The sequence below is a fragment of the Amblyomma maculatum genome, chromosome 3 (genome assembly GCF_055883805.1).
Source record: "Amblyomma maculatum isolate TAMU_Amacu chromosome 3, ASM5588380v1, whole genome shotgun sequence".
In the NCBI taxonomy this organism is placed as follows: domain Eukaryota; kingdom Metazoa; phylum Arthropoda; class Arachnida; order Ixodida; family Ixodidae; genus Amblyomma; species Amblyomma maculatum.
The window spans coordinates 56,380,974-56,407,944 of NC_139346.1; the positions used below are offsets into that span (position 1 = coordinate 56,380,974).

General features: G+C 47.1%; 1 protein-coding gene across 1 annotated transcript; it reads left to right on the forward strand.

Annotated features, from left to right (window-relative positions):
- The first annotated feature begins 7,827 nt into the window (after positions 1 to 7,827).
- LOC146194798 (glutathione S-transferase Mu 4-like) lies at positions 7,828 to 25,216 on the forward strand. The gene is made up of 3 exons (XM_084596126.1): positions 7,828 to 7,884; positions 17,569 to 17,876; positions 23,223 to 25,216. The coding sequence occupies exons 2-3, from the start codon at positions 17,611 to 17,613 to the stop codon at positions 23,632 to 23,634; spliced, it is 678 nt and encodes a 225-aa protein (XP_084452252.1). The 5' UTR covers positions 7,828 to 7,884; positions 17,569 to 17,610; the 3' UTR covers positions 23,635 to 25,216.
- The last annotated feature ends 1,755 nt before the right edge of the window (positions 25,217 to 26,971 follow it).

Sequence of the window (26,971 nt, forward strand, 5' to 3'; positions counted from 1 at the left end):
GTCTTGTTAGATCGCGGTGTGCGGGAGGATATGTGCATCTTTGGAGTCGGTAGTGCTGGAGTATGTCCGTGTAAGTGGTGAGTATAGACAAGCGCGTGATATATTAGTGTCAGCGGAAGCAGGGTGGCTGATCATACTCTCGGCTCGGCAGCTGAGATCTCGAGCGAGAGTGTGCGTCTGGGCGTTTTCGCTGATCGACTCGTGGACTGGAGCCTAAAGAAGTAAGCGAGATGTTGAAGAGGGTGCTGTAGAACGTAGAATGTGTAACGCCTGGCAAGAGATACGGCCAGCATCGTAGTTGCGAATAGCCTGTTGAGAATCACCGATGACGACTTTGGTATTAGGGTCGGCTAGCGCTAGCGCAATGGCAACCTCCTCAGTTGCGGTGATTGTTTCTGCATTGCGAATGCTGCAGAGTATGTACCAGCTGCGATGAGGGGCGAGAGCTACCGCCACCATCGCTGGCCTCGATGGATGGTAAGAGGCGTCCGTATATGTGACGTCCGGACGTCCGCTGAATCGTTTCTCGAATTGACGAGCCCGGTCGGTCCGTCTCTCGGCATGGTGTTCTGGGTGCATCCGTTTGGGAATGGGAGAAATGCGTTAGGCGATGTTCCGGTGTAAGTTCAGCGTAACTTTGGGGCGATCTCGGTGGGGTGATCCCAACTTGCCGCAGTACCGCTCGGCCACCGTGTATGAGTAAGAGCCGCTCATACTGGGCGGTGAGGGTTGCTTCGATCAGTTCGCTCACGGTATTGGAGATTCCGAGAGCCATGAGCTTATGGGTAGCTGTGGACATGGGAACACCTAGGGCCGTCTTGTATGCTTTTCGAAGTGATGCCTCTAGCCGTCCGCTTTCGGCACGAGTGAGACGTCCAGATGTAAGGGAGGCGGGAGCAGATGAAAGCTTGAACGAGGCGCAGGAGGTTGTACTCTCGCATGCCATGATGTTTATTGGAGATTCGCTTAAGGAGGCGTCCGATCTGTACCACATACTGGTCGATGCGTTGGAGCATGATGTTGTTGCTGCCATTAGCCTGCAGGTACAAGCCCAAGATCCTGATGTTATCTGTTCGAGGAATCGGGTTTCCTTGCACCTGGAGGTCGATGTCATAAAGTATCTTTGGAGGCGTCGTCCCGGGGAAGGGATGATGATATACTCGGACTTTGTCAGCTGGTCGAGGCTCGACTCGAGCGCAGGACTGGAGGACCGCTATAGGGAACCAAAGCTGGAGTTTGCTCCGCGGCGCCAGCGCTCGGTTTCCAGCGGAGCGGAGAGGAACTACAAAACCTACGCGCATCCGCGCCCGCGCTGCGCGCGGCTGTCTGCGGAGTCTGCGCAGCCCGCTCGCTCGGGAGCGCGTGCTACAGGCAGTCGCACGTGCACGCGGAGCGGGAGAAGGAGAGTGAGGACGAGGGGGGATGGTCGTGCGTCTGTGCGCGCAAAGCCGGCGCTCTTTGCCAGTGGTGTTTCTTATTTTTGCTTTTTTCTGTGCCCCGGCTGACATAGAGGCTGGCTGGAGGCACGCTTTTTATCGGTGCTTTCGAAAGTGGTAAATTATGATTAATTGATCGCCGCGGACATTGTTTTCAAAGAGCGCTTGTTGGCAGGCTCAGACAAAAAAAAAACAAACATGAACGCGAATTCGGTACTCGAAGGCAGAGGCAAGCGACAGGTATTTTGAAGGACTTGAGGCGGCACCTCTTGATGTCTCTTCCATGTTGTTCAGAGAATGAAGGGTCCAGCCTTCTCGTTGAGAATTGATACGCGTGTACACAGCGACGAGTGCTCCGGGCGCTGGTTGGGGAGCTTCCTTTCCATTTATGACTGCTCACTTGAAAGGGGCCTATTCAACTCTTTGGGGACAAACGTTTTAGGCGATGCTGCCGGCGCCGTGGTGCCTGCTTTCGGCGCATTTAGGACGCGTTCCCTACAAAGGCACAAAGCATGCTGCCTTACCCTTTGGTTCCTGCTGACAGCGGTCAGGGGGAGTTCGCTGCTGTGGCGCTGCGATCCGAAATCAATGACTTATCTACCTTTAACGATGAGAGGTTTCTTAACGACCTGGATCACTGACGAGAAGCCGAGGCATGCCATTCTTTCGGCGGTTTCCTCTCTCCGTGAGACGAAGAGTGAGGAAATGCCTGACGACTTTTCATGCAGGCGGAGACATCTCTCCAAGTAAACCTTTGTCTTCTTAATTCCACAGCTATGCTGTTCAATCCCTAGTTCAGTTATCTCCTCTAGCGAATGCGCAGTTTTGAGCTCCCGAAGCAGGATCGCGTATGAGGATAGGACGATTAACGTATGCGTTTTTCCTTTATAAGCGCCGAGTGATGGCATTAATGACATATATTTGTTTCTTGAGGCCGACTTGGTTCTGCGATGGCTGCTGCGGCACCGCCAGTTACAAACAGCGGTGCGATATACGAGCGGTACGAGATACCTAAAAAAAAAAGCCGACAACCATCGTTTCAACACGAAAGAGAGAAGAGAGAAAAACACTTTCACGAGTTTTGCGAAAAAGCGCGCCGTCACTTTTTCATTTCGGTTTTTTTTTCTTGCCCCCTTTGTTGGAGCGCGACGGCGACCGGAGGAGGAGAGAAACAACCGAGCGCGCGCGCGCAAACACGTGCTGGAGAGCAGCGCGGAGCAGACGACAGCATGCTTTTCTATGCGGCGGGGAGCAGACGACGCGGCCGCACTGCGCGTAGGTTTTGACGGGATCTCCATGGAGGGCGCTGACGCACAGAGCGGCGCAGCGCCCCCTGGCCCAGGTTTTCTCCCCTATGGCCACCTGCCGGGTAGTTTGGCAAGCAGAATCGGAGCGGCCGAGAGGTGCTGTCACCTCACATTATAAGCTATCACCTAAAATCTCATGCGGCTGGCAAGATTAAATTACACTTAAGTGTTACAGCATGAGGCAGTCCCCGTCCCGATAATCCCCGGCAGCCTGCGCACATATACACGTACAGCCTTTGTCAAAAGTGCAGAGGCCACAGGGTCTGCTTCTGAGCCGTGTAGTGGCGCTAATTTAGCGTTGGTGGAAGTCCTTCCCATTGTAGAGGGTAGGGCAAAATATCTTATCACCAAGATATTCGGAAAACTCGAAACGCATTACAGGCTGCACGAAATGGCTCAAAAGCAGATCCCCTGGGCTCCACATTTTTGACAAAGGCTGTACATGTATATGGGCGTTCTATCTAAAGCGAATAGTTATCGCAGATGAGCACCTTTTTTCCACTTTTCTTCGCAGCAATCGTCCTTACTGGCGCGGGACACAAGTCAGTAAACTAAGAAAGCGTAGGTAATGACTCCATGAAGCGCGAGTTATGCTTTGGCGCAGTTTGGAAGCACAATGGAAAGCCGCGCTCCTGTCGGAGATGACGCCGTTCTCTGACTGGTTCTCAGAACAGTCCCGTGTTTCAAATTTTTGGCTCGAAATTTCGATGTGTCGAAATGGCTTTTTGCGGTGACGTAAAAATTACCTAAGCGTGAAAACTAATTTTTAGCAGAGGTATTCATAATGCATGGAGCTTATATATAAGTAACTGCGGAGAAAAAACAGAGGTATATATGATAGAGAGGGAAGCACTTATGCTTGTATTACGAATGGGCTGGAATGAACCGCCCACTGTCAAGAGCCGACTCCTGAAATTTGATTGGCTGACGTTGTGTGGCGGGAAATACGCCATGCATAAACATTTAATGATGACGTCAAAATGACGTTTCATTACACAGATGATCTGCCATTGCTGTAAGGGGCCAAAGTTGGGCGTCTCATTTTGAACCACTTGAGTACAGTTTAGTACAGTGGCCACTGTAACTTGAGGCGGCCGCGAAAAAAACATGGCTAATTCGACGTGCAGTGTAGGCGGCTATTAGCTCACCGCAGTTTGGTAGAGAGTTTGGCGGGTGGTGAAGTAAGCTGACACATCTTGTAATTGCAGAAAGCACAGAAACGACGTCATAAGGGAACTTTTCAGCTGCGTCATCTTTTAGAGGATTAATAATAGAGACGCAGATTTGCAGCCGCATGAGGGTCGTAGCTACCCTCTCGTTGCAAATGCTTTGCTCTCACGAAAAAACCATCGATCTGCGCCGTCGTTGCCAAGCGCAGCAATGCGGCCCGCTAACTCAAGTGCTTGATCTGCGCGTGACGAGGCATTTCAGAGAGCAACAGAAGGGGAATTTGGGCGAGTTGTAGGTTGTTCATGATGACTTCGAGGGCGCTCTTTAACACAGAGACAAAGAAAAGAGAAATAAAGGCAGCAGTCCCGTGTTTTCTTCCCTTTGTCTCCACCAAATCATTAATTTCAGAGAGCACCGCGATGCTTTCTAATTATCTGTCTGATCGTTTATGTGAGTACAACTTGAGGGGTCATGTGATTCGATGGTTGTGCAAGAACTTCGCGCGAAATGCAGCGAGGGACCACCAAGGACTTTCTTAAATGTCGGCCCTGAACACTGCCTCTTTTGCCTTTCACTATGCACTCAGTGCAATGTGAATGAATTGAACAGCCTTTCCACGATGGGCAAAGCAAGCAAAAATGCTCACAGCCTCTATTTTAATAAAGGAATGTATGTTTCATGTACATGGCACATGTTTGCTTGCCACATGTGATGTGTTTTATATATAAAGTTTTCTTTTAATAGGCACGCGGGCTCACCATTTGCTTATATTTAGAAAAAAGAATTTAAGTACTCTGGAGCACGTTATGACGGAGAGCTCTAATCATATGATGTAGTTAAGTGACATTTTGTGTTGATTCCTTTTTTTTTAATATAGCCTGAAAATAAACTCTCTTCATTGGTTTGCATTTTACCGTTTCGACTGTAAAGAATACGCGCGCGCGGCGCCGCCCTCGCTTCATACCATGATTTCCTAAGTCATATTTCGCTTTCTTTCCTTATTGTCCGTTTATCCCCCTCTGCACGTGTACGGTAACTGAGAATCGCATAATTAACCTTCCTGCTCTTCTGCTCTTCTGTTTCTTTATCTTTCTCGGACATCTTTTGCGTTTCGCAAGAGCTTATCGCACGCCAGCGCATGGAAATTAACCGACTAGGTGTAAGGCTCAGCGTACGCCTTTCACTTCGTGTGTGTGTGTGCGCGCGCGCGCGCGCGCGTGTGCGTGTGTGCGTGTGTGCGTGCGTGCGTGGAATCCTTTCTCTCTCTCTCCCTCCATCTCTTTCTCTGCGCTGCTTTCCGCGCTCTACACAACTCAAGCCGACACAATATGTTAAAAACTTAAGCAGACTTGGTGATCTGACGGTAGCTCATAACGCGGCTTTTCGAAACAGGTGGATAGCACAGCCAGTATCTAACAGTCATTGATACTTTGAGACTGCGAGCGTTGTCCTCAGAGATGGAAATTACCGGCTGCGCTGCATGGCGCCTCTTCGTCAGTGCTGGAGTTTTTAGAAATCTGTCGATTCCTTCTGTTTACGACCAAGTGCTTAAACGTTTTAGTTCCTGCATTTAAAAGCCGCTGACATGTGAACGTGAGAGGTCATCGGCGCTTGCATCAACCAACTACGAATATTCCATTGCCGTTCTTGCTCTTCTGAAACTCGCGCAGCCGTTCCGTGCGTAGCTGATGCCGAATGTTCGACCGCAAGTATGTTATGACACAGTAATACCGCAACGCCACAAGATACTTCACTCATCTCACTGCAACCCGAGGCTTCTGAATCACGGAATGCACCGTAGAGTATCGGTTCCTGCAGGAGCACCGTCGTTTTTTATACTTGGCGCCAATATATAGTAGCAGACGACAGCGCGCTTTCTCTGTCAATTTATTTCCCTTTTCCTTCCGAATGTGTAACCCGATTGTGTGCTTGCGTAACCTGGCACCGTCCTGATGCACACGTCACGCCTACGTCACAATTTGAACAAAATGGCGAATTGTAGAGGAGGGCCCCAGGGTTATAATGTTGGTGACGTCACAGACACATTGTTCTCTTCATAATTGTCTTAACTGAGGCTACGAAAAGGGCATATTTTAAAAGCGAGTTGCGCGTGAATAAATTATCGCAATGCGTCCAAATTCGGTAGAATGGGTCATGGTGGAGAGGACAACCTACACTAAACCTTTTACCAGAATATGCGAATGTCGAAAAACCTCCGGAGTAATCCTTTAGGTGCCTGGTTTGTCTGGTGCGGTACCTGTGTGATCTGCGGCTCCTGGTGTGACCTGTGTTCCTATTTGAGAAGTGACGTATAGGTTGGAATTTTAAGAATCCATATATCGGATTTCTCAACCTGTGTGCGCGGACTATAGCCTCTAAATCCAGTGATGATAGCAGGTTGAAAGATAAGCATGCACGAAGGGCAGAAAACGAGAACACAAAGACGCGTGCGCCAACCTGGCTACCCCTACATGCTTTACTGCGCTTTATTATTTTACAACGGCTGTTTTCGACGCCACTGCTTCACTGTGCGGCCGACCTCTTCGTGTGTGCCCTTGAGATGCATTATCATGCCAAGAAATAGCTGGAAACAGGAAGCGAATATCGGGCTGTGATGTGGGTGACGAAACACATGTGCACTCAGGCTTCTGTACACGAAGCGTATCATCTGTCCAGGTAACATCGAGGTGTTATAATTATGTTGCTTTTTTACACCGTAGTGTAACTATAGTTCCTTTTCGGGAGAGAAAGTAGACTTGTGCGTGCGCGCGCGTGCGTGTGTGCGTGTGTGTGTGTGTGTGTGTGTGTGCGTGCGTGCGTGCGTGTGTGTGTGTGTGTGCGTGCGTGCGTGCGTGTGTGTGTGTGTGCGTGCGTGCGTGCGTGTGTGTGTGTGTGTGTGCGTGCGTGCGTGCGTGCGTGTGTGTGCGTGCGTGCGTGCGTGCGTGCGTGCGCGCGTGTGTGTGTGTGTGTGTGTGTGTGTGTGTGTGTGTGTGTGTGTGTGTGTGTGTGTGTGTGTGTGTGTGTGTGTGTGTGTGTGTGTGTGTGTGTGTGTGTGTGTGTGTGTGTGTGTGTGTGTGTGTGTGTGTGTGTGTGTGTGTGTGTGTGTGTGTGTGTGTGTGTGTGTGTGTGTGTGTGTGTGTGTGTGTGTGTGTGTGTGTGTGTGTGTGTGTGTGTGTGTGTGTGTGTGTGTGTGTGTGTGTGTGTGTGAAGAAAGAGAGGAGAAAGAGCTTCCACATTCTGGCGAAACCCTCGCCCATCGCATGACATCTCGCACAGCCGGGGGCGTGCTACCTTTGCAGCCCTCTCCGTAGCGGTAACGCAGCTGGCAGCCCCAGTAACTTATATAGATATACGATAAAGTTTTGTGAATTTGGTGCCCCTGTCCGCTGGAACAACGCCAACAAAACCGGCTTTTATGCTGATGGGGCATACGAATTCTCACGGAAGCAATGGAAGCCGAGAAGTACAGCCGCTGCCTATGTGCTAAGCACTTATTTTGCGGAGACATCGCGTCGAATTGATGCACTTCTTATTGCACTGCCACAGAAAGCTGCCTATAATGCGAATAGTTTGCGACACAGAGTATAAACGTTTACAGGAAGGCATGCCAGCACTTCACTGCAGCTGCTCTCTGCGCACGTGTTCTCTTCATTGCCACTCTCGAGGTAACCGTGGATAATGAAAATGGGCGAATGTTGTAAGGTTAGGATAGGAAAGACGTTTATTGCTCCAGAAAGGTCTTGTGATAATAGCAGACGGGAAAGAAGGGGTCCATCTTCCTCTTGACAGCGAAGGTAAATATGTCTGCGTAATTTGGCTGATAAGCTGGCGTTAACGACAGCGGCGCTTATGTCGCGTGTGGAGGACATGTTACGGCATTGAGCCTCGCTTATTTATATACGCACTGAGGATATACAGCAGCGCAGTCAGCGGATCGTTCGCCGCTTCCGCGAGGCAAACCTGCGAGAGAGGTGGGTGGCTGTTTTGTAATTGCACATTGAAGGATTCGGACACAAGCCCTTTCGTTTTGAGTGAGTGCATCTGCACGTTTTGCGAGGGAAAAAAAAAAAAAGGATATTGACGCGTGGTCCTTTGTGCAACGCTAACTTCATCTAATAATTACGAGGCGGCTTGTCCTTCAGGCTTTGCCTGAAAAATGATCGGAAAAGTTGTATCTAGCCTGCTGTCTGTTCTAGTGCCGTATTTGTTTACGTGCTACCCACATAAAACTGACAAAAAGTTGGATTTCATCATGTATGCTGGTTCTGATCTGAGGGCCGGTTTCATGCTAATGCGCATCCTCGCACAAGTATCCGCCGTACCGATCGTGATGGCCACACTTCAGCGGCGTATGAAACATTAAGGGGACCACTGCAGACACTGGGGTATCCCATTAGCAGCAAGCTGCCTTAATGAGAAGACAGAAGTTTACAGAACAGAGGTGATCTTTAGGACAACAGCGTTCTCTGTGTGGCTGAATGCAAACGGTATCTGGTTGAGCATGGCAACATCTCACATTAAACTTACCCTCACGATAAACGGTCACCGCCGGGTTGGCTCATTGCTTACGGTGCTGCAATACTGAAATCGTATCCGCGCCGGGGCGACCGCTTTTTGATGGTGGCGAAAAGCAAGGCGCCCGCGCCCTGTGCGATGTCAGTGCACATTAAACAACCCCAGGTGATCAAACTTTCGGCGCCCTCCACTATGACAGCCTGAGTCGGTTTGGAACGTTGAACCCTACAATCCAAACCAATGAATAAACGGGCCATAATCTGCGTGTTCACAAAACTACTAAGAATTTCTTTTTTTTTTTTTTTTCAGCTGTAGTGCGTGTGATGCGCTTCGCCTTCCCTTTGCCATCAGCTGCTTTAACCGCTGGGAGGGCCGGAAAAGAGAACTAGAAATCGAAGGAAAAAAAATTCTTCAGCCCTCCCCACATGCTAAGATAGGAAGCGGCACCAAAGTGATAGTGCGGTAGATATCGCTACATACTATATCAGGCGTCGATCAGGTTCCGATCTGGACCACAGTACCACTGTTGACGTCACGACCGTGCGTAACCTGCTACGATTTTACATGTGCCCTGCTCATGCTTTGCGTGAATTGTGTCGTGTTCACATTTGGGGATATTAAGGCTGGAATTGTTGAGTTTTCTGGGCGTAGTGGTAAACGTCCCAAAACTACAGTTAAGCTATCGAAAAGCTAGCCAGGAATAAATTTTTCCTGGCGTTTATTAATGTGCTCTGACATCTCGTAGTGCACCTCACGTGCATTTGCCTTCCTACATGCATAACCCCATTAAGCTGAAATTCAACATTTGCGCGTCCAAGTATTTGTTAGTGTTTGCTTGTCCAAGTATGTCTTAGGGTTTGCTTTCTCCGCGGACTGATGCGATTCTTTATCATAATCATCATCAGCCTGACTATACCCACTGCAGGGCAAAGGCCTCTCCCCTATTTCTCCACTTAACCCGGTTCTGTGCTAGCTGCATCCACTTGACCCCTGCTAACTTCTTAACCCCATTCGTCCACCCAACTTTCTGCCGCCCCCTGCTACGCTTTCCTTTCCTTGGCATCCAGTTTGTTACCTTAAGCGACCATCGGTTATCCTCTCTTCGCACTACATGTCCTGCCCATGCCCATTTCTTCATCTTAATTTTCACTAGAATGTCAGTAACTTGAGTTATTTCTCTGACCCGCTTCCCATCTCTTAATGTTACCCCTACCATTTTTCGTTCCATAGCCCTGTGAGTTATCCTCAGCTTAGATAGAACGCTCTTGGTTAGCCTCCACGTTTCAGCCCCATAGGTGAGTACAGGTAAGATGCAACTGTTGTATACTTTCCTCTTGAGCGATACCGGTAAACTGCTAGTCATAATCTGCGAGTGCTTGCCAAATGCGGTCCATCCCAATCTTATTCTTCTTGTTATTTCCTTTTCATGGTCCGGATCTGCGGTTACTACCTGTCCTAAGTAGACATATTCGCCTACTAATTCCAGTACCTCGCTACCTAACGTAAACTGCTGTTCCTTCCCGAGGCTGTTGAATATTACCTTAGTCTTCTGCATATTGATTTTTAAGCCTACCTTTCTACTTTTCCTGTCTAGGTCATCAATCATTATTTGCAGTTCATCCTTCGAGTTACTTAGCAAGGCAATGTCATCAGCAAATCGCAGATTACTGAGGTATTCTCCATCTACCCTTATCCCTAACTGCTCCCATTTCAAGTTTCTAAATACTTCTTCTAAGCAAGCTGTGAATAGTACTGAGGAGATCGTGTCTCCTTGCATAATACCTTTCTTCATGGGAATTTTGTTAGTTTCTTTATGCAGAACTATGGTTGCTGTGCACCCTCTATATATATTTTTCAGCCCTTTCACATACGGCTCGTCCACCCCCTGATTTCGCAAGGCCTGCATCACCGCCGAGGTTTCAACTGAGTCAAATGCATTTTCGTAATCAATGAAGCTATGTATAAGGGCTGGTTATATTCCGAGCATTTTTCTATCACTTGGTCGATGGTATGGATATGATCGATAGTAGAGTACCGTTTCCGCAAACCTGCTTGATCCTTTGCTTGCTTGCAGTCTAAGGTTGTCCTGATTCTATTAGCGATTTTTCTATCACCTGGTTGATGGTATGGACATGATCGATAGTAGAGTACCGTTTCCGAAAACCTGCTTGATCCTTTGCTTGATTGCAGTCTAAGGTTGTCCTGATTCTATTAGCGATTTTTCTATCACCTGGGTGATGGTATAGATATGATCGATAGTAGAGTACCATTTCCGAAAACCTGCTTGATCATTTGCTTGATTGCAGTTTAAGGTTGTCCTGATTTTATTAGCGATTACCTTAGTAAATACCTTATACGTAACAGACAGTAAGTTGATTGATCTGTACTTTTTAAGGTCCCTAGAGTCCCCTCCCTTATGAATGAGGATAATGTTCGCATTTTTCCATGGTTTCGGTACCGTCGATGACACCAGGCACTGCGTATACAGGGTGGCCAGTTTTTCTAGCACGATACCCCCCCCCCCCCCCCCACCCATCGTCCTTTACCAAATCTGTAGTTATCTGATCCTCCTCTCCAGCTGATTTCCCCCTTGTGGCAGCGAGGTCTCCACGCGAGACGTCTGAACCTATGGCTCAGTCGCAGCTATTTCGCTACTTAGATAGCGTTGCACGGCGAAACCTGCACAGGACGAAAGCCCTCCCGTCGGGTTCCACCTGCGTCCGCCCCCCCCCCCCCCCCCCCCTCTTTAGCCTTTTTCTCATAAAGAAAGCAGCCTGTGCTGCAACACGCGGTAAACAGCCGAAAGGTTTGACAAAATGGTCGTTTGCATGTGGCAGCGGAGGTGGGCCGGAAGCCCCGAAATATCGCCAGGAGCCTTAGTTATGCATATGCGATATATACCGGGTGTTCCAGCTAAATGTGCCCAATCTTTTAAAGTATGCCGTGAGCCCCAGACCACTCAAACCAAATAAGAGCTGTTCTTCTGTGTCACTTATGCTAAGTATTTTCAGTTTGTTTCGTTCACCAAAGTTGATTAGTAAAAACTAATGAGCTATTTTGTAATTATTGCCTTGAGAGAAAAATTGCCCCAACAAAAGTTGTAGACCTGCTCGAAAAACGCCTAGCTGCGTTGTTTTTATCAAACTAAAATTTACTTAATTTTTTTTTACCAGCCGAAAACGATGCCTGGCTGAATAAATAATAATAATAATAATAATAATAATAAAATGCTCCTTCTTTAAAGCCCCGAGGCGCGTCCCAGATAACAAATCCGCTTTTCTCTGCAGGGCTCTCTACCCTTATCCCTAACTGCTCCCATTTCAAGTTTCTAAATACTTCTTCTAAGTAAGCTGTGAATAGCACTGAGGAGATCGTGTCTCTTTGCCTAATACCTTTCTTTATGGGAATTTTGTTAGTTTCTTTATGCAGAACTATGGTTGCTGTGCACCCTCTATATATATTTTTCAGCCCTTTAGTTAAGATAACAGCTGGGCACGTTCAGCACTTTTTGAAGGCCTATAAATAGAACTGCACAAGTCTCTGCGTGAGGAAAACAATGTGGTAAGCAGGTTTTCGAGATCATCTACAACTTTCGCATTTGCACTTTTTCTCTCAAGGCAGTAATTAAAAATGGGTAATTAGTCTTTACTAGTTGATCAACTTTGGCGACAGAAAAAATACCGCAGATTAGCATAGGAGTTCTGAAATGGTGTCACTGGGCTGGGGTCAACCGTATTTTTTGAAACCTTGGTTGCATTTAGCTAGAACATATAATAGTAGTAAGTGAAACATTTATTTTGAGAAAATAGTTTAGGGTTTAGTGTCAGGTTTGTTCGGGTCCTCACTCCGCAAACAACATTAGCTGTCGACGCTGGCCGAGCTCTCGCAGCCAAGGAACTTCGTGCCGCGCGGCCAGCTCGAGCTGGACAGGGCAACCTCCAAACCAGCCCACGTTGAGTTTTCTTTGTGGAGTACGGCTATAGTGCTCTAGAATATTGGGCAGTGTGACGACCGGCGGCGGACAGCGGGCCGCTTTTGCGATGACAAGAACCGACTCCCGCGAGAGGGCGCGAAGTGCAACAGGGGTGCCACGTTCGCCGCTCGGCGCGTAGCGTCCGCGGGATAGCGGGGGTACAGAGGAGGGTTGCGGTTCTCTTTGGAACGATTTTCAGACGCTACGCAATTAGTGTGATAATTAATAAAGGGGCTACTTATTCCAGGTGCTTAAACTGATCCCTGCCATTCTTTTACGTCTACCGGGAGACATCGTGCACGCTTGGGTAGTCCTTCGGAGCAGCGCGCAATGTTTGAATCGCTATCTGAAACTCGACATTTCTTCCTGCGGACAGTTACAAATCGTCCAGATGAGCAATTTGTACTTAACGTTTGCAATGAAGCGTGGTGTTTTGCATTCGTTCTTCTCTTAAGGGAATAAAGGCTGCTGCCAGGAGCGCTATTGACACGCGGAGAAAAACAGTGCACATGCGAATCAAAGCTTGTGCCTCGTAAGGCCTCTTTAGGAACACCTATTTTTTACAAACTTTATTTGCGAACACCTGTTTACATTTTGCAGCTTGCGCTTATTAATACATAACAACGTTTATCTTAAATCATCAGTAATCTGTAATATATCTCTTTAATCGGTGTTCTTTATGCGCCCTAATCACCGCTTATAGAAATTACAAATACAGTGTGCGAGCAAAACACATTTATTCACTACCGTATTAATTTAAAGCACTGTGGTATTTACCGGCAAAAAAAAAAATAAACAAGGTATACACGACTCAAGCATTTATTCTTTGTTCGTGATTAACAATTACGTATATCGCGGACATTTGTTTGCGTGCCACTAACCAAAGGGCGAACAAAAAAAAAACAAAAAAAAAAAAACCAGAATGTCAAGTACAGCTAGGGCATTACTTCAAATAAAATATGAAAAATTAAAACCGTCACATACGTAATACGTTCATAGTGGGCACTTCAGTGCGGACGCTCAGTTACTGGCATCAAATGGTACCAGAGCAAACAAACAAAAAACAAAAATAAAAGCACTTATAATTGAGCGTCGAATTGGCAGGCATGATGCAGTTCTTGGCGCGCACCGAGAGAAAGTGGAAAAATGCGAAAAAGATGACGAGCACCTAATACGCAAGCAATTAATATAATGCGAAATCAAATGCGGACATAATGCGTGTTTATTCTTTGAGTGTGTGGTATGGAAATATGAGTAATCGACTGGATATACTTGCAACTACTGCTTACCGGACTATATATAATCGGGCTACTTGTCGCGGGTGCTCTTTGCAGTACTAACCAGACTATAATTGTTAACAAGGTTGATACTACACGTGAAATACTTTCAAAGGAATTTAATTATTTTCCCTTTGGGAACTCTTGTCGTGATTCGCTTACTTCGCAAGAGCGAAGCCGCAAAAACCCATTAAATTTCATTGCTTCAAGTGGGAACTTTTCTGGTGCTCCAAGTAGGTAAACTTTTTGAATCTTCACATTTTACAGGAAGTTTGCAAAATCTGAAGTGCGAAGCGGTCGAAAAGGACCGTGCATCCGAGCCAAATTTTTGAGTAAATTGCGACCTAGCTTCGAACCTATGGCGCTATTATTTGTTCGTGGTGAGAAACCGTGCCGGCCTCACAACCTCTCTTTCGCAGAAGGATGATCTAGCGGAAGCGAATTAAGCGTACCCTATAGCCTCTGCGTCCTCTATTTTCCGTCGTTATTTCTTTTTCAAAGCTATTAATTTTTTTTATTTTGTATGTACATAAAACAGGATTAGAGCGACCTTCTGGAGGCAATGACTTGCATATTATCGGTGGCTTGCGCACCCTAGAATGGAAACATTTTCTGGAACAATTACTTCACTGTTAAACTATAATGCATTGAGATTAAATGTTTTAAGTATAGCGCACATCTCTGGGTATTTATAAAGCTACCCGTTACAACAATGTTTCAGACTATGGAGAGAAAAGAAAATGGTGTGTTCTTAGATTAGTGTACAGTTTCACAAATTGTTGTCTCTTAAATTTCGACGCTTATATCTTTATATACACGTTCGATTGCAGCCTGTTTGTGCACTGCTTTCCTCTTCCCGGGCCTTCATTTGGTTCTTATGCTCGGTTGTTTCCTCTCTTTTTATTGTTTTTAATATATCTCCATTTTTCTTCGTCTTTAGCTGCCTGTTTTCTTCGTCATGCGTTTGCCGTGCCGCACGAAAATTCTGAACTTTTATTCACATTCGCGGTCGCTCTTTTCACGGCGCTGCGTGCCTTCCACCAACCCCTTTCTCCCTCCCTGGTAGGCGACACGTTTCTTTTTATTTTCCTGTGAAACCTTTACCTCCCAGTTCTTCCACCTTTCCTGACCCACTGTGTTCCGTTATTCAGTGGCCAGTTGGCGTGGTGTCGTTCGTTTTTCATGTCCTTACTTTACTATATATCTACCTCCATGCGGGGTAGTCCACATTTATTTCATTCCAACTGAATACCGACCTCTCTTGTGGCTTCAGTGACGTACTGTAGTCGGCATAGTTGGCGTGAAAAACAACGGAATATACCATTTTTTACTGTTTTGATAATGGGGTTACTGTGACCAGTTTTAGTCAGCGCTCGAACGCACGTGTTGTAAGTTTCACTTCTTCATACATCCTGCCTCCACACAGCCCTCTTTTCAAAACGACTACATTTCTGGACGTGAATTAGGTGCTTTAGGAGTGCTAAAGCAAGCTGTACGGCGAGTGAAGCGTGCTGTGCGAGTCGTACGCCGGCCCTCTCCAAGCTGTTTTCTTCGGAGCCAACGCCTGTCATGTTACTTCCCCGAGGTGTTACCGACGGCCAAAATGGAAAATAAATTAGGTGGTTGCTAACAGTACTGAGCACCGGTAACCGGCATATTTGTAAAATCTTGTCGCGAACAGCTCGAGACGACGCACAAGCAAACAAGAGCGTACAGTGCGCGCGGTATCCACTCTACTGCACAGCGCGCATACGCGGGCGCCCGGACGGCTGACACACCAGTTGCTGGTGGCGCCCTCTGCGCTGCGGCGCCTCCGTCATCGCAAAAGCGGCCCCTCGCTCCCATGTATTTCGCGGCGCGGTCGACACACTGCCCAATCTTCTAGAGCACTATAGTACGGCCCAGTTTTCTTGACAAGTGTGTGCGATATGGTAAATGTCTGCATTCTAGCCGAAAAAAATGTGCATTCAGCTCAAAAGGAATCTGGACTAAATGCGTGTAGTCCAGGTTGAGACAGTGTTTCTATAAACGACTGATGTGACACTCTTTCGATTTATCCACTCCATTAGCAGGTCCTAGGAACGTTTTTCTCGCTAAATGAATGTATTGGAGTATCTCGTATGGGGTGAGGGGCTGGAGGTGATCAGGTGAATGGGGTGATGAGGGTTAATCCAGAAGATGTATGGTATGGCGCGACGTGTGCACGCTCGTTTCCCTCTACCTCTTGCGACCAGGAGAAGCTTTTACCATAGAAGGAGGTGGCAGTGGTAGGTGCGGCTCTAGCTCGGAGTTATATCACCACGGCGGTGATAACTGTGCAACTTTCTTTCACGAGTCCTCTAGGGAAGCCCTGGCCTTTCGATTTCGAGAGGCTGCAGGCTGTTTACTGCATCAACATAGCGGTGCGTCGTTCACACTTGGGACGAAGACCAGAACGGGTCTTTTATCCAGTTTTCCCGTCGAGCCTGTTGCAAGCGACCAGGAGACGAACATTATTTGGTCTCACGTGAAGGCAATATTGTTGCACTTTATGTGAATCTTCTGCAACTCAGCGCTTTTGACACATGGGGAGCCATGAGGCTGGTGCGAAGTCCTACTTAGCGGAGGTCTCTTACACCACTTTTTATCTCGGCCACTGCCTCCACTTCACTTGTTGGTCACGCTAGCACTCCGTTCAGCATCCTATGCCTAATTAAATTCCCGCGTTGCCCATCTGCTTTGCAAAGTTTAAGAAGACCTGAAGTAAACACAAAAGCAAAAACAAGCATGTAGCTACGCAAATTTATGACTTTGGAAAATGAGGGAAAAGGCGTCGCTTTTACTACTGGAAAGAATACCAGAGGCAAAAATAGTCATAACCGCACCTTCCATCAGTGGCTGTGCATGTTTTACGGATGACGATGAGCATGCTGATTTATATTAAGTACGCTTAAATCAACATATATATCTGGAAACTGATGCATGCGAGCTTCATTCAGGTATACGCAAGCCGGACTCTGTTTTCCCATTGTTATCAGCGTTTCTGGTAGAAAGCTTTGTTTGTTTGTACATACGCATAAATATGCTGGCTGAGGCTTGTTTGCTGTCAACAGTTTTTTCTTGCACTTTGGATGCGTTAAGGTATTCTCCAGAGACCCTTGAAAAAAACTACAAACGTCATGATCTGGTAGGAGTTCTGTGCCGGCCTACGCTGCCTTACTGCCGTTCCCCTTGAGTACACACGTGCGCGCTCTTCTCGAAACGCTCCACACTGAAGCCCAGGAAAAGCAACCTCCGCCAAAGGACGCGCTGTCGGTAAGTCTGTAAAATCAGTATAGATATGAAGCCCCAACTCCCTCTCAAAATGGTTCTTACATATCACGACCAAAACAACAGGTCGCCCCGCCGGGGTGGTGCAGTGGTAAGACGCCCGACTACTGTGCCGGAGTACCCGGGTTCGAACCCGACCTCGGCGGCTGCGTTTCGATGGAGGCGAAACGAAGAGGCGTCGTGTGCTGTGCGATGTCAGCGCACGTTAAAGATCCCCAGGTGGTCGAAATTACTGCGTAGCCCTCCACTACGGCTCCTCTTTCTCTCTTTCCACTTTCACTCCCTTCCCTTACGGCGCGGTTGCGGTGTCCACAGAAAACAAGTGAGACAGTTACCGCGCCTTTCCCTTCCTATAAATAAATCAGAAACAACAGGTCGGCGTTGACTGCGTTGCTCTTTTGATGCGCTGCTAGTGGATATCTTTTCCGCAGCAACTAGTTCGTGATGCATCCTCAAATGAGATACAGCCGTATATCGGGTGGTCAGTGCCGTCACAGCGGTGTTGCTCGTATTTTATCCAAATTTAATGCAGTGATCACTTCGCAAATTACGCTGCTACATGCACCTTGCTTTAGTTGCAGGTCGGGCTGGCCTTGTTTGAAGAGCGTCACAATTCGGAAGGCATGGCTCCTGTCCTCGGCTACTGGGACGTGCGAGGTTTTGCGCAGGCCATCCGGAACCTGCTCGTCTACAAGGGCGTGGTGTTCAAGGAAAAGCGCTACGATCACGGTACGCCGCCGGACTACGGTCGCGATCAGTGGCTCAGGGAGAAGTTTGCTCTGGGCCTCAAGTTTCCAAACTTGCCGTACTACATCGATGGTGACATCAGGATCACCCAGAGCGTGGCCATTCTTCGTCACCTGGGCAGGAAGTATGGCATGACTGCTAGGTATGGGGTTGGCTCTGTCTTCACCTATATATTTGCTAACGCTCAGGTAACCGTACTGGGAGCGCCTTTCTGAACGCTTGAAAAGAGAAAAAAAAAATTGGTTTCACATAGCAGTCGCTTAGCTGGTTCGGATGACTCTTGTACCAATCCAAAGAAAACAACATAGAGCAAATCTGGAGTACAGTTAGGTTTGGTTTGGTTTATAGGGTTTAACGTCCCGAAGCTACTCAAGCTATGATGTGCGCCTAGGAGATTATATTTTTACACATCGGACTCGTTAACATGCCCTGACAGCACATGGGCGGTTTTGCATTTCGTGTTCGTCGAAAGCTGCCGTTGCGACTGGCATTGTCCCCGCGTCCTTGGGTTGAGACCGTCCTAACCACTGAGTCATCACGGCGGGAGTAATGTAAATAGTAGCATAAATCTTGGGTAGTGTTCCCACTTCACAATAATATTGCCTGGAATCGCAGAGTAATGTTATTAAAATAAAACGTGTGAACTGAATTAGCGATGCAACGAAGATTGTTTTTTTTTTTTTAGTATTTTGCTTGCCATGAGGAACGGACGGCATGAAGTTAACTCAGTTACTTCCGAAAAGAAGTCCACGTAGAAATAATGTAACAGGCAGAACCATGTACGTTTTGCAATTGGTTAAAATTTTAGCTTTATATCCTTCAAGCGCTTTAACGCGATGTATTAACAGAAATTCTATGTGTATCTATGGTAGTGCTCTGTAGTAGTTTGAATCTCAGGATTGAGATTTCGAAACTTTTGGAATCCTAAGAGAAGTTTACATCTGTTACAAATATTTGCTTCTGTAATTGAATAACGGGCAGGGAGAAGCGGCAAATATACTTCAACAATTGATGTTCGATTGCAGTTCGACATTGTGCTATGAGTAAAAAAGAATCTGAATCTGCGCAGAGACATTTTAACTAGGTCCAAGATTCTTAACAATGGCTACAGCATGGCGCAAAAAACACTCCACAATGCAAAGGAAATGGAAACATTGAAGTAAAACTTGAAAGCCCTCATTAGTGGTAAAATATGGCTCTGACTCATTATTTATAATGACATGTACGTAATATAGAACGTAGATACATACAGAAAAGAAAGAAAGGAAGCACAATATCATCGGACAGGAGAAATTTGCAGTATCGATATTCTGCCATTTCTGTGAATTGCAATTTACTACCGCTTTCCATCCGTGCTTGTTGCTGACGCAACTGATGCTTAGCGACATAGATATAAACTCGGAAAAAGAGGAGGGACAAACAGAAAAAAATGGAGGTACACATGCATGACGTACATGTCCGTACATTGTTACTTTATTTTGTCGGGGAACCGAAAGCGCAGCTTGTTCAGCCGTCACTGATGCTTAACTCCAATTTAACGACCTTAACAACGCTTAACAACGCTTAACAACCAAGTAATTCCTGTGACGTCGAAGTCAAGTCTAGATCACGTGAGGGATGAAAAAGACAGCGATATTTATCATTGCTCTGTCGTTTGAACTTACTGCGACGCCAAAGCCGACTTGTCTCATATACAGGAACTACAACAAATGAAGAGTCAGCGGTTACATCGCTATTTCGCTGTTTTTTTTTTTCATGCTGCGCATTGCCTAGACTGAATTGTGATGTCACAGTCTCAGCTGCTGAAGCCAGAACCGAAAGTGGTGAGAAAATTAAATTCAATTAAAATATTGTCAAGGGACAATGACCAGGACAAAGTGCTGTGCTCATGGGTGGAACGCGGGGAAGACGAAGTGTGTGTGGTTCGTGCCGGGCGCCGCTGGCCTAAGTTGTTCGTCTATGCTGTGGTATGCTACCCCTCTGTAAATATTTGTGAATACATCTACCCTTTGTGTGCGTGTATCTATGTTACAATATTTACGGGGGTCATAGACGAAAAGCACGTGTGATCCATATACAGGAATGTCTGACGTATCAGTAACAAGATGAAACATGCCATCACATTTGGGTGTCTATACCTATTAGGGAACTTTAATCTGTAGACAGTCAAGATTGCGTTTGGCCAAAACGAAATTAATGCCGTTATAGACTTTTGGCTATAGACTGTATGCGAACTCCCTATAGTTGTAAAGAAATATTTCCGTTGTAGAATTTTATCTATTGATAGTGTATGAATTGTCTAAACAAATATACATTAGGGCAGTTATAGACATCTGTCTATAGACAAAAAAAAGTCTGAAGGATGGTTACAGAGTCTATAAAAAGTATTCAGAGATTATGCATTCAACTTTTTTAAAGGATATATAGCCAGAAGTAGAGTGTATGTATGCAAACGAGGGCCCGCAGTGAGAGGCACAGATGGGAGACCTTAACGCTGTTGCCTCATACCTTGAAAGGCCTGAACTAAGCGTCCCCCAAATCTGGTTCTGCCTTCGGGTGAGTGAAAATTTATGGGAGGCACTTAGATCTCTCTCAAGTTCGGTAAGTCTAAAGCCTTTCTTGCAATTCTTTGTGCTCAATTGCCATTTTTCACTCATTTGTTTCTTTCTTTTCTCTTTCTTCTTTTTGCTCATTTTACTCTTTTTCTTCTTACTCTTTCTGCTTTTTCCTTTTTGTGCTGGGTTTGTCTAATTTACGGTTTTTACTGTTCTTTCTCTTTAACCATTTTTTCTCTTTTACTCTTGACTGACGTTTTTTGATGTTGTAACGCAATGACGAGGCCAGACATTAAAGGAGTATAGACACCATTTTTTGAAGCGTCGGAAGGAATACGATTGCTTTCCTGGTTATACAGAGATGCTCCCCAAGCAATCCCAACCTCGCACGTTTCCGCGAAGATATTTTAATTTGATTTTACAAACAAGCCAGGCAAGTACTCCGTTTTTCAAAACCCATTGGCATCGACATCTCTGTGACGAAAACGCGTACATAGGTAAACAACATGACGTAATAGAAAAACTGTGACGAGGAGTCGACAAAGCAAAGAGCAGTGACGACACATGGCCCGAGTCCGGCCATGTGTCGTCGTGAGAAAGAACTACGCTTCTGCTGGGTTTACTCGGTGGCTTCTTCGTTGGTGCATGTTACAATTACCTAACCGGTGTCCGTATGGAGACTGACTGCTAAACTCAGGCCCCAACAGCCTGCCTGCACAAGTGCAGGGCTTACGGCAACGGTGCCTCACGATGGCGCGCCGGTAACATACTGCGCCGCTCCCCGCCTACGTCGCTAGCCCTAGCTGGTTTTACATCGAAGCGCCAGAGAAAGGCGCTTCGGAACGGGCTAACAATGTAATAAACGTCGGAGTTTAGCGCCGCTTTACTGGCAAGCCCATCTCGTAAAATATTTTCTTGCTTTGCGCGATGGGCTTGCCAGTAAAGCGGCGCTAAACTCCGACGTTTATTACATTGTTAGCCCGTTCCGAAGCGCCTTTCGCTGGCGCTTCGATGTAAAACCAGCTAGGGCTAGCGACGTAGGCGGGGAGCGGCGCACCCCGCCTACGTCGCTAGCCCTAGCTGGTTTTACATCGAAATATTTTCTTGCTTTGCGCGGCCCCGCCGGGGTGGTGCAGTGGTAAGACGCCCGACTACTGTGCCGGAGTTCCCGGGTTCGAACCCGACCACGGCGGCTGCGTTTCGATGGAGGCGAAACGAAGTGGCGTCCGTGTGCTGTGCGATGTCAGCGCACGTTAAAGATCCCCAGGTGGTCGAAATTACTCCGTAGCCCTCCACTACGGCTCCCCTTTCTCTCTTTCCACTTTCACTCCCACCTTCCTCCCTTCCCTTACGGCGCGGTTCGGGTGTCCACAGAGCAAGTGTGACAGTTACTGCGCCTTTCCCTTCCTGTGAACCAATTTAACTTAACTTTGCGCGACGCCCTCAGCAGCGGAGCTAGCAGACATCAGCTGCATCGCACCGGGCAGCAGCTGTAGGAAAAAAAAGTTCGCTTGTATCACTGTAATTTCTACCAGGACCTCCGTATTGGCCGAATAATCCGCGCAGTTTATTCGTGACTGATAGTCCTTTGTACAAATAGTTATGTAAGCGAATGAACAGCGATCCGCGATAGCTATGATTACCGATAGCGGATGCTATGAGGCAGCTATAACTTGCGAGCAGAACGCGGCGGCTACGGCTTTACGCACCCAGACTGCATTGATTGCGCAAGATGGCGCCACATGCTTGGACGGCGGCACGCAGGCCTGCCTCGTCGGGACCAATCAGCGCGTGAACAGGCGTGAGGACGGGAGCCATTGGGAGAGCTTATGGGCTACGGTGGCTGATCGCGTCATTACTAAAACATTTTTTTAGAACAGCTTGGCTCACAGCGCTGGCCAACCGGACTGATAAAGCAGCATCTTCACGGTTCCTTTGTTCAACATTCCTACCAGTTGACATTTCCTGCGCGTCAACCCACCAAGCTTTCGTGGCTGCTCCTGATTCCTGCTTCGTTGCTTGAGTCGAAGGCGAGCGGGTCGGGATTAAAGTGCCCGGCAATGTTAGTACCAACCACGGTATTGGGAGAAACAACGTCACAGTAATAAATATGCTACGCTGAAGCGCTGCTCGACGACGATATTTTCTTGCACGTGCGACAGCAAGCAGACGAAAAACGCGACCCGAATGCGTCATCAGATTTTGTGTTTACGCGATCACCAACCTTGCCGGTAGGGCGCGCTCGTGTGGCGTTCTCATATCTTTGACGTCATCGCGCGCTCGTGTCCGGAGAGAGCGAAATTGAAACTGGCCCTGATAAATGCACTGGTAATAAATTAATTGATTTGTGCTGGGGCTTTTTGGGTCGCAGTCCCTCTGTTTTGGACCACTGTGGATCGATTAATGCAAAAATATCGGAACAGAAAATGTACGTGTCTATACTCCTTTAAATCTGTGTAACGTTTTTGCACAGTCTTGACGTATTTTGCGCGATTTTGAAGTCCGTGGCTGTTTTGAAGTCTGCACACTATATCGATGTCAATGGCTATTTTGGCATAGAATTGATATTTTTGGCTTTAATTAACTAATTACTCCACATCCACGAAAGTTTGCAATTAGAGATATGTTTCCACCTTATAATACATACAACCATTCTTTTACTCATAAATCGTGTCATTCTTCGACATGGGCGGTGTGGCACTCTCTGTGGACGGGTATTTTTGCCCGCACTCGCGAGCTTATGAGGGCTTTCGCCATAAAACTCCTTTGTTCGCCCAGGGCGTCCATATTTAGCAGCCATTGGCTGGAAGCCTGTTATACACCACTGACACAGTAGAGGCACCATTATCTATTTATTTATAAGCCTCAGTTATTTTCCTTGTCCGTGCTTGCTGTTGTGTTTATACTCGTATTTCCTCATGGTCATGGCGCAGGAGCGAAGAAGAGGCCACAGAGCTGGACGTGCTGGAGCAGCAGGCACAGGATCTGTGTTTAATCCTCGCCTACGAGGCGATACCGCAGCCGCGCTACCGGGGTGGGCTTAAATCGTACTCCGAGAACCTGAAGGACACGCTGGAGCCCTGGGAGAAACATTTGGCCGGCAGGAAGTGGGTACTGCAAGATCGCCTCACATATGTGGACTTTTTGCTCTACGAGGGACTCGACTGGCACCGCGAGTTCAAGCCGGGGGCCGTGGAGAAATACCCTGCGATCTGCGAGTACCTCAAGAGGTTTGAAGAGCTGCCGAATATGAAAGGATACTTCACTTCGGACAAGTACAAGAAGTGGCCCATCATGGGACCACTTAGGTCTTGGGGATACCATAATAATAATTCATGTTTGTGAGGCGACAGGTGCCTGCGTAAGGTGTGACAAATGGTTGGTTCGAAACCAAACGCCGGCTAAGAATGTGTACAGCCGTCCTTGGCCTGGCGCCCGGAAGTATTAGGGATGCCGCATGGAGGAGGCTTTACAACTCTTCTTTGCACTTCTAGGGGCGAAACCAAGTTTGTATATCCCAGCCGGCAAATATAGTCTGTGTGGCCGTGTTCGAACAACTTTCAACTTTTTACGCGTGCCTGAATAGGCGTGAAATTATAGTGTCGTTGTCTTAGGAAATTTTTTGAGGCTAATTTGTCGAAGACAAACAAATCACTGTACTCCTGAGCATCTGTGGTCTCACCTCTTGCTGTCTGAACCTACGACAACAAATAATAGGACATGTGTGAAAAAGAAATTGCCGGCATACGTGGTTAATATAGATATGAACACGTTAGCATGTAAGCGCCGATGACCTGGAATAGCCGAAAGACGTCCCATAAATATGGGACCAATCTTGCAAAAAGACGGAGTGCCCTAGCCCCAGTAAAACAGCTGACAGCTGATTAGTAAGGCGTAATCTTAGTATATTTCATTCTTCAACGTTCCCAATTTAGGATTGCTTTGGTTTGCGCACAGGTTCAAATCTTTCGCAGCGGCTATGAGGGACGCTGCAGTGGAGGGATCCCGGAAATTTCGAACAACGGAATTTTTTTCACGTGCACTTACATCGCTCAGTATATTGGCGTCCAGTGTTTTTCGCTTCCATCGAGGTGCATTAGCAGACCTTTTATTTTTACTCACTTGATGAACAAATTGTACACTCAAAAGTTATGATTACTGTTGAAAAATAGCTAGCTACGATGTTTGTAACAAAATGCACTCAATATATGCATATTTTTTTTGCTGGTATTTAAAGAGGGCTATCACATGAGATGCTGCTGGCCCAGTGTCCACGCACAGGCCACGCGTCTTTGGGACGGTCAAGTGGCGCCGATTTCAGAGGGACCTACAGGTGCGAGTTATAGTTTAGAGCCTGTTAGTATGCTAAGTGGTTCGATTCACAACCTTGACAGACTTTTTTTTTTTTATTGAATCGAATCCCGACCACGGCAGCCGCTTTTCGATGAAGGTGAAATGCAAGGTGTCCGTGTGTAGCGTGATGCCACACGCGTTACAGAACATCAGCTGGTCGAAATTTCCGTAACCCTCCACTATGGCTTCTCACATAACCTGAGTCGCTTTGGGACGTGAAGCCTTTCAAACCAGCTCTGAAGACCGAATGCGAAATGAGCACACATCATTAGCCACGCCGAGTGGAGCTACTCGCCTCGGATCCGGCATGGAAGAAGGCGCTGTCCTGCACTGGGTTATTGCTGGGGTTTTCTGAAATTAACCCTGTAGTAGAACCAACCCCAAGGGTTTTCGCCTTATCGCTCTTAAGGGGTCTATAGTGCCTAAATTATATTTTGGGACATATTGAAGCATTAAAACTTACAAATTGCATTGAAATCTTGCCACACAGATGACATTTTTACCTGTTGAGGAAAACTGGTGTCGTGCTCTGTGGTCTTTAGTGTTGATCGCACTTGATGTTCACTGTCACTGGCCATGGTGGAGAAAAAATTACGGTTCAGAAGTGGTACGGCTTCCTTGTTCACAATGATGAACTGGCTGCACTTCTGAGGGACTGACTGCTTTTGTAGCACTTAATATCGTTTTTAGAAATTTCGCATAGATAGAGTGCAACGTGTACTTATTCTTGCTTATTGTATTAGGCGTAGTCTGGATGATGAGCTACTCGAGCGTGTGGCGTGCTGATACATTCCTTCCCGTTATCACTATCTCTGCTTCGTCCCTGCCAATTTCGTTTCCAGCTTTCTTCGCTCTCCGCAGTAATGCTCGCTGTCACATTTTCTTCAGTACGTCGTACTGATGATCCTTCGATCAGGCGTCTCGCAGAATATTTTTGTCTACGTAACTGATGAACAATCGACGCAGGCAAGTTTGTAAACCACGCCATAAAACTTGCCACGAGGGAGCTGGTATTCCACGCATATAAGCTCATTTTATATCCTGGCAACATGAACGCCGTGCTTGCGGCAAAACTGTTGCAGATTCATGAGGGAATCTTCAAATAGAATGAAGAGGACGAAGACGAGGTTTGGGACTTGGGCACGCGTGGAAGAGGTTGAGCGCCATGCTGGCAGATTGAGAATCTCGGGGACAGTCGAGATTAAACGTATTCAGAGGCGTCCTGGTGTATGCCCTCCTTCTATGATTTTTGGTGCCAAAACCCGGGAGGGTAGTCTAAGCTCCTCCATCGATCCTTCCTGAAGGTTGCAAGAGGAACGACAACGGCCCTTCAGGAAGATAACAGGAGCTCCGCCATCGATCCCCACCGGAGAGGGAAGAAGAGGGCTTCAACGATACGCCATGGACCGCATCATGAGGAAGCGTGTGATTCAATGAGGATTTCAGACCTGGCTCTGCCATGAGGCAAGTAATCTACTAAAATCGAACGAGCGGACTATTATTGACCTAATGCTTATTCACGCCAGACTAAAATACTGCAAAAACGGTCTGCGTGTTCTGAATGAGAAAGTGCATGATGAGACTCCTCAACAGCCACATCGAGGGCTTCAGGCGCCTACTCATGCTGCCGACAGCCGTCATTTTACGAGCCCAGCAGATGAGCTCTTGCAGCAGCAGCATCGTCTGCGAACGTAGCTTTAACGGCAATTTTCACCTAACCAAATTTCGACTTAACTGCCGATCCTACCATTGAGCATAAAGAGAGGCAACTCGTAAGTGCCACCGTTTTCACAGCAGTGCCCGATTTTCGTTTATTCCAGTCAACCTCAAAGGCACCTACGGTAGAAGCACAGTACAACGAGGCATCGCTGGAATTCATCGATAGGAGTAATGATTTTACGGCCCAGAGGTATGTCAGCACTCACAAAGGAGCGCCTGTTGTACTGTGCGAAAGACCTTTGGATGAGACGTATTACAATTACGAACCAATACAGGCGGGGATCTGAGAGAGCAAAGAAAGCATCGAGCCAGCTGCACCCATTGAACAGCGGGCGGACGATTCTGCGCAGTTTACAAGTGAAAGTGTTTTCGGATTGCCAACGGAAGAAGACTTTGAAAGAGCGCAGCGTCTTGATCCTATGCCTGATGACATACCGTTCGAGCGAGAATTCAAAAGAATCCAGAAGCAAATAACAGAAGACGGAAGTCCATCCACTGGCTCTGTGCAAGACAAAGAAAGCGAACAGAGAGCCTCCCTCGAAGAACTCAGAAGGGGAACTTTTGAAAATAACGTGCGGAAGATAGACACCTCGGCAGCGATCCTAGCAGA

Excerpts from the sequence above, each read along its gene's own strand:
- LOC146194798 (XM_084596126.1), top strand. The coding sequence starts at position 17,611 with ATGGCTCCTGTCCTCGGCTACTGGGACGTGCGAGGTTTTGCGCAGGCC. Across the intron at positions 17,877-23,222 it reads AAGTATGGCATGACTGCTAG|GAGCGAAGAAGAGGCCACAG; the intron begins GTATGGGGTTGG and ends GTCATGGCGCAG.